The 15,642-nt window shown below is 49.8% G+C and overlaps 1 protein-coding gene across 10 annotated transcripts in view; it reads right to left on the reverse strand.

Annotated features, from left to right (window-relative positions):
- Nucleotides 1-361: 361 nt before the first annotated feature.
- CRTC1 (CREB regulated transcription coactivator 1) overlaps nucleotides 362-15,642 on the reverse strand; it is a 48,160-nt gene continuing 32,879 nt past the window's right edge. For 9 of the 10 annotated variants that reach the window (XM_059870025.1, XM_059870027.1, XM_059870026.1 and 6 more), the window contains 3 exons: nucleotides 11,972-12,058; nucleotides 9,101-9,281; nucleotides 362-7,796 (listed from right to left, as the gene is read on the reverse strand). In XM_059870025.1, coding sequence (XP_059726008.1) covers nucleotides 7,585-7,796; nucleotides 9,101-9,281; nucleotides 11,972-12,058 — 480 coding nt within the window. In that variant the 3' untranslated portion in view covers nucleotides 362-7,584. The remainder of the gene's footprint in view (nucleotides 7,797-9,100; nucleotides 9,282-11,971; nucleotides 12,059-15,642) is intronic. The other variant, XM_059870030.1, reaches the window with a different exon arrangement.

The raw sequence follows: 15,642 nt of genomic DNA on the forward strand, positions 1-15,642 counted from the left end.
GCACCTTTTCCTCCAGAACCTCCCTCTCCTCAGCCCTGCCCTGCCTGGTTCCTGCTGGAACAATTAAACTTCTCCCTTTTTTCCATGGGATTCTCTCCCTTTTATCCACGGGATTCTCTCCCTTTTATCCACAGGATTCTCTCCCTTTTATCCGCAGGATTCTCTTTTTTTCCATGGGATTCTCTCCCTTTTATCCACGGGATTCTCTCCCTTTTATCCACAGGATTCTCTCCCTTTTATCCATGGGATTCTTTCCTTTTTTCCCATAGGATTCTCTCCCTTTTTCCCACAGGATTCTCTCCTTTTTTCCCACGCTTTCCCCATCCCACCCCTCCACCCCCTGAAGACAAGAGCCAGTGGATTTTACCCCTTCAGGCCTTTATTTTGATAAAATTGGTCAAGCCCACATAAGGCAACGCACACACGGCTCCGCCCGCCCCCCGCCCGCCCCAACCGCCTCGGAAAATAAATAACACAAACCAAGAGAGGACTCCATGTAGTGTTTGGCTTTGCAGTATAGAAATTCCACACAATGATTCTGTTGTGGTGTTGTTATTTTTTTTGTTTTGTTTTGTTTTGTTGGTTTCTCTTTTTTTTGTTTTCCCTGTTTAAAAAGGTAAAAATGATTTATAATACACAGTCAGAATGTCGTGGTGCCCGCATAGAAAACCGACATGCAATCCATGCCTACACTGCGCCGTATAAATAAGATGCAACTCAAAATACAAAGAACAGGAACACTACAAAGTTTAATTCTAAGAGGGAGGGAGGTTTTTTTGGGTTTTTTCTTTTTCCTGGTTGTTTTTTAAAAAGGACAGACACACGTAACAAAGGCTACCTGCGCTTTCACATTGCCATCACAGTGACGGGGGGGCCGTTGCTCCGAGGAATAAACGCGCTGGTTTTGGGGTTTCTCCCGAAAAAAACCAGCCAAGGTCGGGATCTGCGGGGGGAGGAGGGGCCCTCCTGCTTCCTTCCTGTCCAGAGGGGGTTTCCAGGGTCTTTCCTTAAGGGAATTAAGCTCAAACCTTAATTGTTGTTTTGGCAGAAATTCAAGGTTTTAGGTCCGAGGGTTCGTTTTTGAGGGAAATTTAGGTAAACTGCTTTTAGGTAAACTCAGGGCAGGTTTTGCTCTTGGAATCGTGGAATTGAGGTTGGGACAGAGCCACTGAATCAGGGTTGGAAAGGAATCATTGAATTAAGGCTGGAAAAGAACCTGGAGTTCAAGTTTGGAAAAGAATCACCAACTTCGGGTTGGAAAAGATCGACCGAATCAAGGTGGGAGAAGAAAAACCAAATTAAGGTTGGAAAAGAATTCTGGAATTCAGGTTGGGAAGGAACGACCAAATCAAGGTTGGAAAAGACCCCCAGGACCATCAAAGCCAACCTCCCTCTGAGCTGAAGGTTCACCCACGAGCGCTCCTAAGAACCAAATCTCAAAGAACCCACGGCACCTCCCCGGGGTTCGCGGCCGCTCCTGGAAAGGTTTTCCCCTCTGGAGAATGAGGAATCAGCCCAGGGGGGCAGAGCCCAGCCCAGGCCGTGGCTGGGGGCACAGGGGGGGCTGGCAAGCGCTCCCTGCCATGCAGAAGCCGTGGGAGCCAGGCATGCCCAGAGGGGGAATCTATGTACAGGGAAAGGAGCCTCCCCCAGCCCCCCCAGCGCCAGGGCCGGGCTGGCTGCTGGAAAAAAAAATCACAGTTTTGGATGCACCGAGGGTTTATTCCTGCTCTTCCCCATTGTATTGGCAAATGCAACAGTCTAGCTTGGGAATTGGGGGTTAATTCCTTGTGGAGATAGAAAAACACGGAGGGAGGGTGGGGCAGTCACCCCTGGAGACAGCAGACAGCTTCACCACCACTGAAATCAAACTCAGCAATAATAGCAATTAACACCATTTTCTCCTTGATTTTTGTTTTGTTTTTTACTAAGTGATGGTTTTCCCTTTCTGCTCCCACCCCTGGGGAGGGAGCCCCAGACACTGGAATGAGCACAGGGCTGTTACACTCGGAATAAAAGCAGATTATTTGTTCTGGCAACACTTGGGATCCGCTCCATGCTTCTCTCTGGGTTTGCTTCCAGATCAGCCTGATGCCACAAAAAGTGGAATTTGAAGGAGTGAGAAAGGGGGAATGCTCTGGGGCAGCTCCCACAGGAAAGGGTCCCCTGGGGAAGGGAAAGGCAGGAGCTGCTGGAACCCCTGGCTCTCACAGGGTCGGGAGGAGAAGCAGCTTCTCCCTGGCCACAGCTGGAGCCCACCCTGCCACACCCAGCACTCCCACGGACATCCCTGCTCCTTCCCGAGGGATCAAACCTGGATTTCTCCCTGCAGGAGGGTCCCTAACTGTGACAGCTGCATCCAAGGTGTGTTGGTTTGAAATTAAGGCGATTTTCAAGGTCTACTTACAAGTCTAAGAAACAAAGAGCTCTTATTTACACACGGAGTTAAAAAACCGGGCAGGAGCTCCCTGCCTGAGCCTCCTCCCGTGAGCAACCCCAGCTCCTGCTCCTGCAGTGACCCTGGTGTCACAAACTGAACCCCAGCTCCTGCTGCTCCTGCAGTGACCCTGGTGTCACAAACTGAACCCCAGCTCCTGCTCCTGCAGTGACCCTGGTGTCACAAACTGAACCCCAGCTCCTGCTCCCCTCAGTGACCCTGGTGTCACAAACTGAACCCCAGCTCCTGCTCCCCTCAGTGACCCTGGTGTCACAAACTGAACCCCAGCTCCTGCTCCCCTCAGTGACCCTGGTGTCACAAACTGAACCCCAGCTCCTGCTCCTGCAGTGACCCTGGTGTCACAAACTGAACCCCAGCTCCTGCTCCCCTCAGTGACCCTGGTGTCACAAACTGAACCCCAGCTCCTGCTCCTGCAGTGACCCTGGTGTCACAAACTGAACCCCAGCTCCTGCTCCTGCAGTGACCCTGGTGACACAAACTGAACCCCAGCTCCTGCTGCTGCAGTGACCCTGGTGTCACAAACTGAACCCCAGCTCCTGCTCCCCTCAGTGACCCTGCTGTCACAGACTGAACCCCAGCTCCTGCTCCCCTCAGTGACCCTGGTGTCACAAACTGAACCCCAGCTCCTGCTGCTCCTGCAGTGACCCTGGTGACACAAACTGAACCCCAGCTCCTGCTCCCCTCAGTGACCCTGGTGTCACAAACTGAACCCCAGCTCCTGCTCCCCTCAGTGACCCTGGTGTCACAAACTGAACCCCAGCTCCTGCTCCTGCAGTGACCCTGGTGTCACAAACTGAACCCCAGCTCCTGCTCCCCTCAGTGACCCTGGTGTCACAAACTGAACCCCAGCTCCTGCTCCCCTCAGTGACCCTGGTGTCACAAACTGAACCCCAGCTCCTGCTGCTCCCCTCAGTGACCCTGGTGTCACAAACTGAACCCCAGCTCCTGCTCCTGCAGTGACCCTGGTGACACAGACTGAACCCCAGCTCCTGCTCCTGCAGTGACCCTGGTGACACAGACTGAACCCCAGCTCCTGCTCCTGCAGTGACCCTGGTGTCACAGACTGAACCCCAGCTCCTGCAGTGACCCTGGTGACACAGACTGAACCCCAGCTCCTGCTGCTCCTGCAGTGACCCTGGTGACACAAACTGAACCCCAGCTCCTGCTCCCCTCAGTGACCCTGGTGTCACAAACTGAACCCCAGCTCCTGCTGCTCCCCTCAGTGACCCTGGTGTCACAGACTGAACCCCAGCTCCTGCTCCCCTCAGTGACCCTGGTGTCACAAACTGAACCCCAGCTCCTGCTCCCCTCAGTGACCCTGGTGTCACAAACTGAACCCCAGCTCCTGCTGCTCCCCTCAGTGACCCTGGTGTCACAAACTGAACCCCAGCTCCTGCTCCTGCAGTGACCCTGGTGACACAAACTGAACCCCAGCTCCTGCTGCTCCTGCAGTGACCCTGGTGACACAAACTGAACCCCAGCTCCTGCTCCCCTCAGTGACCCTGGTGTCACAAACTGAACCCCAGCTCCTGCTCCTGCAGTGACCCTGGTGTCACAAACTGAACCCCAGCTCCTGCTCCCCTCAGTGACCCTGGTGTCACAAACTGAACCCCAGCTCCTGCTGCTCCCCTCAGTGACCCTGGTGTCACAGACTGAACCCCAGCTCCTGCTCCCCTCAGTGACCCTGGTGTCACAAACTGAACCCCAGCTCCTGCTCCCCTCAGTGACCCTGGTGTCACAAACTGAACCCCAGCTCCTGCTCCTGCAGTGACCCTGGTGACACAAACTGAACCCCAGCTCCTGCTCCCCTCAGTGACCCTGGTGTCACAAACTGAACCCCAGCTCCTGCTCCCCTCAGTGACCCTGGTGTCACAAACTGAACCCCAGCTCCTGCTGCTCCCCTCAGTGACCCTGGTGTCACAAACTGAACCCCAGCTCCTGCTCCTGCAGTGACCCTGGTGACACAAACTGAACCCCAGCTCCTGCTCCCCTCAGTGACCCTGGTGTCACAAACTGAACCCCAGCTCCTGCTCCCCTCAGTGACCCTGGTGTCACAAACTGAACCCCAGCTCCTGCTGCTCCCCTCAGTGACCCTGGTGTCACAAACTGAACCCCAGCTCCTGCTCCTGCAGTGACCCTGGTGACACAAACTGAACCCCAGCTCCTGCTGCTCCTGCAGTGACCCTGGTGACACAAACTGAACCCCAGCTCCTGCTCCCCTCAGTGACCCTGGTGTCACAAACTGAACCCCAGCTCCTGCTCCTGCAGTGACCCTGGTGTCACAAACTGAACCCCAGCTCCTGCTCCCCTCAGTGACCCTGGTGTCACAAACTGAACCCCAGCTCCTGCTGCTCCCCTCAGTGACCCTGGTGTCACAGACTGAACCCCAGCTCCTGCTCCCCTCAGTGACCCTGGTGTCACAAACTGAACCCCAGCTCCTGCTCCCCTCAGTGACCCTGGTGTCACAAACTGAACCCCAGCTCCTGCTCCTGCAGTGACCCTGGTGACACAAACTGAACCCCAGCTCCTGCTCCTGCAGTGACCCTGGTGTCACAAACTGAACCCCAGCTCCTGCTCCTGCAGTGACCCTGGTGACACAAACTGAACCCCAGCTCCTGCTCCCCTCAGTGACCCTGGTGACACAAACTGAACCCCAGCTCCTGCTCCTGCAGTGACCCTGGTGTCACAAACTGAACCCCAGCTCCTGCTCCCCTCAGTGACCCTGGTGTCACAAACCCAGCACACACAAGGACTGCACATGCACGGGAGTCATTCCAGCAGGAGAGAAACACAATTCCCACAGGGAGCTGCACAAAGCTCTCACTGCACCTTCAGCAAAGGGCTCCGAGTCACCTGGGCCCAAATTCCTCCTGGTTTTTTTCCAGGTTTCCTCCTGTTTGAGCTGCCTTTTCTCTCCTCCTTAAACTGAGAAAGCGTGAGGGATCTGAAAGGAGCAGCCACCAGGAGTGAACGTGTCCTACCGAGCTCAAACCCTGCCAAAAAATCCCCAAACATTCCCAAGAGATGCCAGGAAACCTCTGGAGGGTGTGGAGAAGGATAAAATAAAACAACAACAACAAAAAAAACCAAACCAAAAAAAAACCAACAAACCAAAGAAATAAAAAAGACACAGGGAAGCCAAGAAAAAATTCCACATTTTTAGTGCAAATGGTCAACAAATGGCACAGGAGGTGAGGGGACACCCCAGGCTGGGGAGATCCTGCCCCTGCTCCTGCTCAGCAGAGCAGGCAGGAACCTCAGCAGGGCAGCCCAGGATTTCTGGAAGCACACAGAAACTTGGTATAACTCATTAGGAGAACTCTGTGGAGCACTGAGGAGTCGTTAATTGCAGGGGGACTCTCATTAACTGCGGGGGAACTCGTTAAGAGCAGCCCAGGCCGTTCCCAAAGAGGAGAAGCTTTGGGGCTGGGATTGGGAATTCCCTGGGCTGGAGGCAGAGAGAAATCCAGGGGGGCAGGAGGGGTGAACCAACCCCAGCTGGGAACTGGGAACTGGGAGGATTTTAGGGACTGGAGGCGCCTCCCCCTGCAGGAGCAGCCCAGCCTCGGGGTGAGTTCATTAGTTAATGAATGACTCCAATCCTGCTCATTCCTGCTGAATTCCTGCCTCTCTTTCCCCCTGCAGATCCCAGTGGAAGGAGGATGTTCCAGCAGTGTCCTTTCATTCCATTCATTCCCAGAAATCTGGGATTCACCTTCCCTCCAGCCAGAGTGAAATCCCCAATTCCCAGCCGGAGGAATCTGGATGGGATTTTTTTTTTTTTTTAATTTGCAGCACAAAATATCCACAAGGACCATCAGAAATAATCAATTCTGCATTTAATTAAACAGAATTTTGGAGGATTCAATTCTGGTCATTGTGGAGCAAGAGATTTTTTTTTCCCCTGGGTGAATGAAGGAATTTTTAAGTTCCAACCACCCTATTTTGCCTGTTTCAAAGGAAAATATCTAACTTGCCTTAGGCTTCCTTATTCCTGCTTAACATCTGTTTAAAATTCCAGTTAGTTTAAAAATACCTACATATATAATATATATAATATATTTCTGGAATAAAACCACAAAAAAAAAAAAAAAGTACTGTACAAATATTATGTAGAGTGCTTCCATTGGCTGTATGTAGTTGAGCTACTTTCCTAATATCCAAATATTTAAATAAAATTAAAAAAAAAAAAGAAATTACAACAACAACAACAACCAAAAAAAATCATAAATAAGTAACAGAATAAGTAATGAATAAGAATAAAAAATTAAAAAATCATGATTCTACGAGCCTGGCATTGCTATGGAAATGCCCTTCCTGTTGCCCAGGAATCTCTCACAAAGTAAAAATTAGGATTATGCAGGTTAGTCTCTATTTTTTTTAGCTGCTTTAAGATGTTCTGATCCTCTGTCTAATCAAGTAATGAATTATAGAACTTTCATGTGTGCTCAGAAATGCTCTCTATATATGCAGCCATATATAGAAATAGATATATATTACATATACATTTAAAAAACAAAACCGAAACAAAACAAAACCATAAAAAGCTTGGAAAAAAAATAGTGTTTGAAGTGGATTTCTGGGCCTGGCGGCCGGATTGCTGGGGCAGGAGGGAGGGACGAGAGGCTGGGGACACACCTGGGGCCGAGCAGGGCACCTGGAGGGCTGGCAGTGTCACCGAGCAGAGTCCCAGCCCCAGGGAAGGCGGCGCCGCAGGGATCTGCTGCCCCCAGCCCCGCAGCCCGGGCTCTGCCAGCACCTCCCGGCCCTGCTCCGCTGCCCAAAGCCCTCCTGAGGCACACGGGGACACGGCCAGGGCCCAGCTGGGGCAAGGGAGGGGCTCTGGAGAGGAAAAGGCCGATGGCAAACCGGGAAAAACCACCGGGACAAACCGGACAACTCCTGACTGCTGGACGGCAACGAGCGGCTCGGGGGCGGCGCGGCTGGGACGGGGCTGGGCAGCGCGGCAAGCTCAGAACAACAAGCTGGGGGAACTCATGGCACAGGGACACGGAGCAGCTGCTCCCTCCAGGATGGACCCTCGGGCTGGGCTGGAGCCCCCAGGGTGGGGATGGAGCCCCCAGGGTGGGGATGGAGCCCCCAGGGTGGGGCTGGAGCCCCCAGGGTCACAGCCGGTCCATGCGGAACGTGTCCTCTGTGGCGGGGTCGGTGAGGACCATGTCGGGGTCGTTGAGCATGTGAAGTCCATCCAGGGTCAAAGGGTCAATTTTGAGTTCATCCAGAGGGAACTGGGAATCCGTGTCGAAGCTGACGTCCCCCACTCCTGCCAAGGAGCTGGTCAGTTCTTTTGATAAGCTGGGGGGGGATTCTCCTGTCACTGCAGGGGATGAAACACACACACAGGTCAAACACCAGAGTGGAGGTCAGGAAACAGCTCCCAAAACCCTGGAAATGGTTATGGAGCTCTCAGATGAGGAACATCCACCCTCCTTCAGATCTGAGATTCCTCACGGCATCTCCAAGCCACCAAAATTCGTGTTTGGTGTGACTGGAGCCTCTTCTCTGCCTCAGCTTTAGGAGGAATAACCTCAATTTCCACCATTCCCATCAGCAATCCCTGGCTGCAGGGATTGTTTCCAAAACCCCACTGTGACCAGACTGGCCACCATATGTGACACTCCAAGCCTTTGCTGGCCAGCTGGGGCTGAGCAGGGGAAGGAGCTTGGCTCCCCCAGCTTCTCCTCACTCTAGCACAGGATCCAGGGAATTCAGGAGGATAAACCCACAGGAAAACTGCTGCTCTACCTGTGTGCAGGTGAGCACTGGGACACACACTGGACTCGAGTTAGGAATGGCTGAAGGAAGGAGACATTGGCTCCAATGCTCAGAGGACATGCAGTGAGATTTGTTAGGAACTTTGCATATTTATAGACAGGATTGTCCCCTCAGAACCTGACTGGTCCTTGAACAACAGCCCTCACAACTTTGGCTAAGCAGGAACAACACCTTCTTGTCATGAACATCACGGACAAACATTCCAGGTGTTCACAAACACCAGGGGCAGAGACTGAGGTAAGAATTGTATTAATTCTTTCTCTGAGCATTCTCACAACTTCCCTAGGATGAAGTTACAGAACTTCATCTCACAACTTATTCTCACAACTTCCCCTGAATGAAGTTACCTGTTTCTCTGTCACCAGCCACACTGGGCTGGCACCACAGCCCAGGTGAGACAAACCCCTCAACAGCAAAGATCCCCTGGAGAACCCCCAAGTCCAGAACCACGGAATGATGAACTATCCTGAGCTGGGAGGGACTCCCAGGGATCATGGATCCAGCTCCTGGCCCTGCACAGACACCTCAGCCTGTCCCAGAGCACTGTGCAAACACTCCTGGAGCTCTGGCAGGGCTGGGGCCACCCCCTGAGGAGCTGCTCAATATCGTATTTGCAGGGACCCTGTAAAGAGTTTATTATTTTGCCTTTTATTAAAATCTTTTTGTTTCTAATACTGCAACAGAAGCTATTTTGTTGATTTTATGCCTTCTAAGGTAGCTGAGCTAGAAACAGACCTCTAAGAGCTTATGAGAGCTGCCTGCAGGAATCTCCAGTTCCACCCAGAGTCAGATTCAGGAAAAACCCACAGCGAGCCCAAGGCAGGGCAGCAGCCAGGAGGGATTTACCTGTCAGGATGATGTTGGGGATGTTGCTGTGGCTGGAGTAGTTGAGCTGCTGCGAGTCCTGCAGGCTGCCGTGGCTGCCTGTCAGTCCCATCATGGCAGCCTGCGAGTAGTTGAGGGTGGAGCAGGGGCTGTACAGGCTGTTGGAGCTGATGGCGTTCTCGATCATGTTGAACTGCTCCAGCTGCAGGGGGACAGCCAAAGGGTTAACTGCCAGCCCAGCAGGGACAGGGGGACGAGGACACGGCTCCAGGACAACACAGACAGGCAAACAAATTCATCTTCCCTTGCTCCAAAAGGGGCTCTGGGCCCTGAGCTGCACGGGACAGACCCTGCCCAACTGGGGAGAGGGGGCACGAGCCAAACTGGGCAGGGGGAACAGGAGAAAAGGGAGGGTGGGAGGGGAAATCAAGGGAATTCAAGCTCGCCCTGAGGTCTCTGCCCAGCAGAATTCCCTCCATACACACCCCAGTTTAAGTATTCCATAATTTAATTAATTTAATCCCAGAATTAAATTCAATAATTTAATTCAACCACGCTCTGCTGGAGGGTGGGAAGGGAAATCAAGGGAATTCAGGCTCGCCCTGAGGTCTCTGCCCAGCAGAATTCCCTCCATACACACCCCAGTTTAAGTATTCCATAATTTAATCCCAGAATTAAATTCAGTAATTTAATCCATCCACTGGTGGAGGATTGAAAGGGAAATAAAGGGATGAATTCACCCTGAGGCCTCTGCCCAGCAGAATTCCCTCCAGGACACACCCCAGTTTAAGTATTTAATAATTTAATCTCAGAATTAAATTCAATATTTTAATCCATCCACTGGTGGAGGATTGAAAGGGAAATAAAGGGATGAATTCACCCTGAGGCCTCTGCCCAGCAGAACTCCCTCCAGGACACACCCCAGTTTAAGTATTTAATAATTTAATTAATCCCAGAATTAAATTCAATATGTTAATCCATCCACTGGTGGAGGATTGAAAGGGAAATAAAGGGATGAATTCGCCCTGAGGTCTCTGCACAGCAGAATTCCCTCCAGGACACACCCCAGTTTAAGTATTTAATAATTTAATCTCAGAATTAAATTCAATATTTTAATCCATCTACTGGTGGAGGATTGAAAGGGAAATGAAGGGATGAATTCACCCTGAGGTCTCTGCCCAGCAGAATTCCCTCCATACACACCCCAGTTTAAGTATTCCATAATTTAATCCCAGAATTAAATTCAATATGTTAATCCATCCACTGGTGGAGGATTGAAAGGGAAATAAAGGGATGAATTCACCCAGAGGCCTCTGCCCAGCACAATTCCCTCCATACACACCCCAGTTTAAGTAATCCATAATTTAATCCCAGAATTAAATTCAATAATTTAATCCAGCCATGCTCTGCTGGAGGACTGAAAGGGAAATCAAGGAATTCAGGCTCACCCTGAGGCCTCTGCCCAGCACAATTCCTTTTTCCAAGCTGATTTTCACTGCTTTCACATTTTCATTTCACTATTTTCCCTCTTCAAAGCTGCCTGGCATTATCTGAATCTTTAAAAGCTTCATTATTATATATATTGAATTGATCTCCCATTTTAAAAGCCTCATTATTATATACTTTCAATTGATCTCCCACTTTAAAAGCCTCACTATTATATATTTTTACGTGATCTCCAATTTTAAAAGCTTCATTATTATATATATTTTTAATTGATTTCCCATCATGATGTATTTTTTTACTTGATCTCCCATTTTCAAAGCCTCATTATTGATCATTATTGATCATTACTGAAATTTAATTGATCTCCCATATTATATATTTTTAATTGATCTCCCATTTCAAAAGCCTCATTATTATATATTTTTTTAAAATTGATCTCCCATTTTAAAAGCTTCATTATTATGCATGATTTTAATTGATTTTCCATTTTAAAAGCTTCATTATTACATATATTTTAAATTGATCTCTCATTCTAAAAGCCTCATTATTAGATATATTTTAATTGATCTCTCATTTTAAAAGCCTCATAATTAGATATATTTTTAATTGATCTCTTATTTTAAAAGCCTCATTATTATATATATTTTTTTTAAATTGATCTCTCATTCTAATAGTCTCATTATTACATATATTTTAATTGATCTCTCATTCTAATAGTCTCATTATTATATCTATTTTTAATTGCTCTCCCATTTTAAAAGCCTCATTATTACATATATTTTTAATTGATCTCTCATTCTAAAAGCCTCATTATTACATATATTTTTAATTGATCTCTCATTCTAATAGTCTCATTATTATATCTATTTTTAATTGATCTCCCATTTTAAAAGCCTCATTATTATATCTATTTGTAATTGATCTCTCATTCTAAAAGCCTCATTATTATATATATTTTTAATTGATCTCTCATTCTAAAAGCCTCATTATTACATATATTTTTAATTGATCTCTCATTTTAAAAGCCTCATTATTACATATATTTTTAATTGATCTCCCATTTTAAAAGCCTCATTATTACATATATTTTTAATTGATCTCTCATTCTAAAAGCCTCATTATTACATATATTTGTAATTGATCTCTCATTCTAAAAGCCTCATTATTACATATATTTTTAATTGATCTCTCATTCTAAAAGCCTCATTATTAGATCTATTTTTAATTATCTCCCATATTTTTAGCAGAACACCTGCATGGGACAGGGAGGACAGAGAGCGAGAGGGGAGGGAAGAGAGGAGGGAAACCAAACAAAACAAGAAACGAACAAAAAGCAGGGAAAACTCTACATGGACAAAACGGGGACGTGACGTAAATTAACCAGGCGTTAATTGGGGTTAATTTGAGGTGGGAGGGGCCGAGGAGGCCCGAGATGAATTTGCTCACCTGGTGGGAGAGGGCATTAGCCTGCCTAGCTGTCATCTGCTGCTCATAATAGGAGTCCCCAAAAACACTGCCCAGCATGGAAGAATGCTGAAAACAAAACAGAGCTTCATGGTGCAAACCCCCACTGCCCCCGGGAGCGCCGGGAAAAGCGGGAATGCCGGGAAAAATAAACGGGAGTGCTGAGAAAAACGGGAGTGACGAGAAATCTGGGAATTCAGAGAAAATTGGGAATGCCAGAGAAATGTGGGAATTCTGGAGGAGTTTGGGAATGCCAGAGAAATCTGGGAGTTCCAGAGAAATCTGGGAATTCAGAGAAATCCAGGAGTTCCAGAGAAATCGGCAGGGAGCGGGCGGGAATCGCCCGGGGCCCTCACGGGGGCCCAGAGGATCCACAGGGCCCAGAGGATCCCAGAGGATCCTCAGGGAGCAGGAATGAATCCCACAGGGCCCAGAGGATCCACAGGGCCCAGAGGATCCCAGAGGATCCTCAGGGAGCAGGAATGAATCCCACAGGGCCCAGAGGATCCACAGGGCCCAGAGGATCCCAGAGGATCCTCAGAGAGCAGGAATGAATCCCACAGGGCCCAGAGGATCCCACAGGGCCCAGAGGATCCCAGAGGATCCTCAGAGAGCAGGAATGAATCCCACAGGGCCCAGAGGATCCCACAGGGCCCAGAGGATCCCACAGGGCCCAGAGGATGCCACAGGATCCTCACAGAGCAGGAATGAATCCCACAAGGCCCAGAGGATCCCACAGGGCCCAGAGGATCCCACAGGGCCCTCACAGAGCAGGAATGACTCCCACAGGGCTCAGGGGATCCCAGAGGATCCTGAGGGAGCAGGAATGAATCCCACAGGGCCCAGAGGACCCTCACGGAGCAGGAATGAATCCCACAGGGCCTGGAGGATCCAAACGGAGCAGGCGGGAAACCCTCCAGACCCAGAGGATCCCAACAGGGCCCAGAGAATGCCAGAGGATCCCACAGGATCCTCAGGGAGCAGGAGGGAATCCCTCTGGACCCTCAGGGAGCTTTAGGGAATCCCACAGGACCCTCACAGAGCAGGAGGAAATCCCCCAGGACCATGAAGATCCCCCTCAGGGAGCAGGAATGAATCCCCAGGACCCTCAGGGAGCAGGAGGGAATTCCTCTGGACCACAAAGATCCCTCAGGACCCTCAGGGAGCAGGATGGAATCCCTCAGGACCATGAAAATCCCACAGGATCCTCATGGAGCAGGAGGAAATCCCCCAGGACCCTCAGGGAGCATCAGGCAATCCCACAGGATCCCCCAGGACCCTCCGGGAGCAGGAATGAATCCCCAGGACCCTCAGGGAGCAGGAATGGATCCCCAGGACCCTCAGGAGCAGGAATGGATCCTCAGGATCCTCAGGAGCAGGAATGGATCCCCAGGACCCTCAGGGACCCCAGGGAAGCCCAGAGGCCTCTCCCAGCAGAACTGGGATTCATTCCCGGGCAGGGACAACAGAGCAATTCCTGCTTTCTGTGGGATTTTGTGGCGTTTCCCCCACTGAGGCTGCTCTGGATCTGGGTCTGCAGCCCCTAAGGGCAAAATTCCCAATTTAAAGTCATTCCACAGGAGCTGCAGAGCAGGAAAGGTCAGGGGGAAGCCCAGTGAGAATTCCAGGAGGATTTCATTCCTCAGCCTTGCTACATCACTGTCCAGTCCCTCAGTTATTCTCCATCATTTATCAAGTATTCCAAAGGTGACCAAGAATTTGAGGTCCATGTTTTAATCCTGATCAAAAATGCCAGATAAAAATCAGCATCACTCCTGATTTATAATTCTAAATTCTGATATTCCAGCTGAAAATAAAAACCATTAACTGGCAAAGAGAACATCTCTAAAAGACAATTTCCATGGAGTGGTTGTCTCAGTCTTGGAAAACAAAATTCAGTTGCTGGTTTATCCACATGGCAAAAGCAGAAGGCCACAAATTTCCTCCTTAAAAACTTCAGCACGGGAAATTCAGGAAAAGTTAAGGAAGAATCAGAACAGGCACGGATTTTAGACCCTCAAAAAAAGCCACCTTGTATGAAAAAATAATTCCAAAATCACCTGAATTGCCCCTTCTATGAGGGGAAAAAAAAGCACCAAGATATTCCTTAAAAACCTCCCCACTTCCAGGCAGACCCCTGGGCTGTCACATCACAGGGTGGAAACTTTTCCAATTTATCACCTGGCCATCAACACTCCAGAGCTGCTGGATCCCAGGAAAAAGGGATCAAACACCAGGAAAAAGGGATCAAACACCACAAGAGATCCAACACCACAAGAGCCACTGCTAAGATGCTGATAAGAAAAAGGCAAAGCACCACTTAAAGCAATTTAAAGAAAATTTGGGGTTTTTTAACCAACCTAAATCCAGTCCAACCTATGGTTTATAACCATTTCCAAGGAAAATCTGAATTTTGGGATGGCACAGACTTGACAGGAAGCAAAACCAACACTAAAACCCAAAGGATATTTGAGAGCTCCAAAGAGGATCGAGGTATTTTGTCCCTTTCACTCCTGTGGTTTCGTTCCACAGAATGGGAATGAGAGGACAATTCCCAAAATGAGGACAACCCCTAAAATCTTTGTGCTTCACCAAGCACTGTTTCCATCCCAAAAAACTTCGGGGAACACGAGAAGAAACCAAGAGGAGAGCAGGGTCCAGGTCAGAGCCTCCCAGCCCAGCCCAGGTTTGCTCCTCCTGCGACGTGTGCTGGCTCCTACAGCTGCAAGCACAGAAATTCCCAAAGGAAACCCCAAATTCCCACTGGAAATGTCATTCCTTCAACACTTCAGAGCCTCGGGATAATTTACCAACAACTCCAGGAAGGACAGTGTGCCAACAGCACCTCCAGAACCACTGGAGAGTCACCAGAGCATCTTCTGGGGTGCACGGAAGGACTGTGAGCAAACGCCGAGCCCAAAGCACAAATCCCTGGCTGGGCTGGGCTGGGCTGCTCCATCTCCAGATACCTACCAGGTTCTCCAGGTCAGAGCCACTGGAGCAGGAGTGTTTGTGTCTAACTGGAACGGGAATGAGGCGAGAGCAGGGAAGCAGAGCCCAGGCACTGGGGTGGAAGCCATGCAAACACAGAGCTGGGGCAGGCAGAGCTCTCCCATCCCTGGGAGCACTGCTGGGACACACACACACTGCTGGGACAGGGGGGAGAACCTTTGCTGGGTGTGGGACACAAATCAAAGCCCACAGAGGGTTTGTGGTTCAGGGAATGTCCTTTGGCACCACGGGAGGCACCTGCCTGGTCACTGCATCCCCTCAGCAGTGCCAGGCTGCTCCACAGCGGGACACTCTGCCTTCACTCTGGGCACATGAAGGGATTCTGCTGCCTGCAGCTGCTCCATCTTCACCACCAACACCAATTTCCCCTCCAAACTGGTTTTTCTTCTCTCCACATTTCATGTTTGTGACCACCACCAGCTTTTGGGGCATTCCTGGAGGCCCCGAATGCACCTCAGTTTTAATTTAGCAAAACCAAGGAATTCTGTGGGTATTTAAGAGGCCAAAACTACAGAGAGCAGAATTAATAAATCCTCTGCCTTCCACTCAAGAGTTAAGGTGTCCCTGTCAAACAGAGCAAAACCTGAGGTTTTTACAGGATAAAACCAGCAGGAAAAATCACAGCCCAGTGTGTGCTCTGG

The sequence above is a fragment of the Haemorhous mexicanus genome, chromosome 29, assembly GCF_027477595.1.
Source record: "Haemorhous mexicanus isolate bHaeMex1 chromosome 29, bHaeMex1.pri, whole genome shotgun sequence".
Classification (NCBI taxonomy): Eukaryota; Metazoa; Chordata; class Aves; order Passeriformes; family Fringillidae; genus Haemorhous; species Haemorhous mexicanus.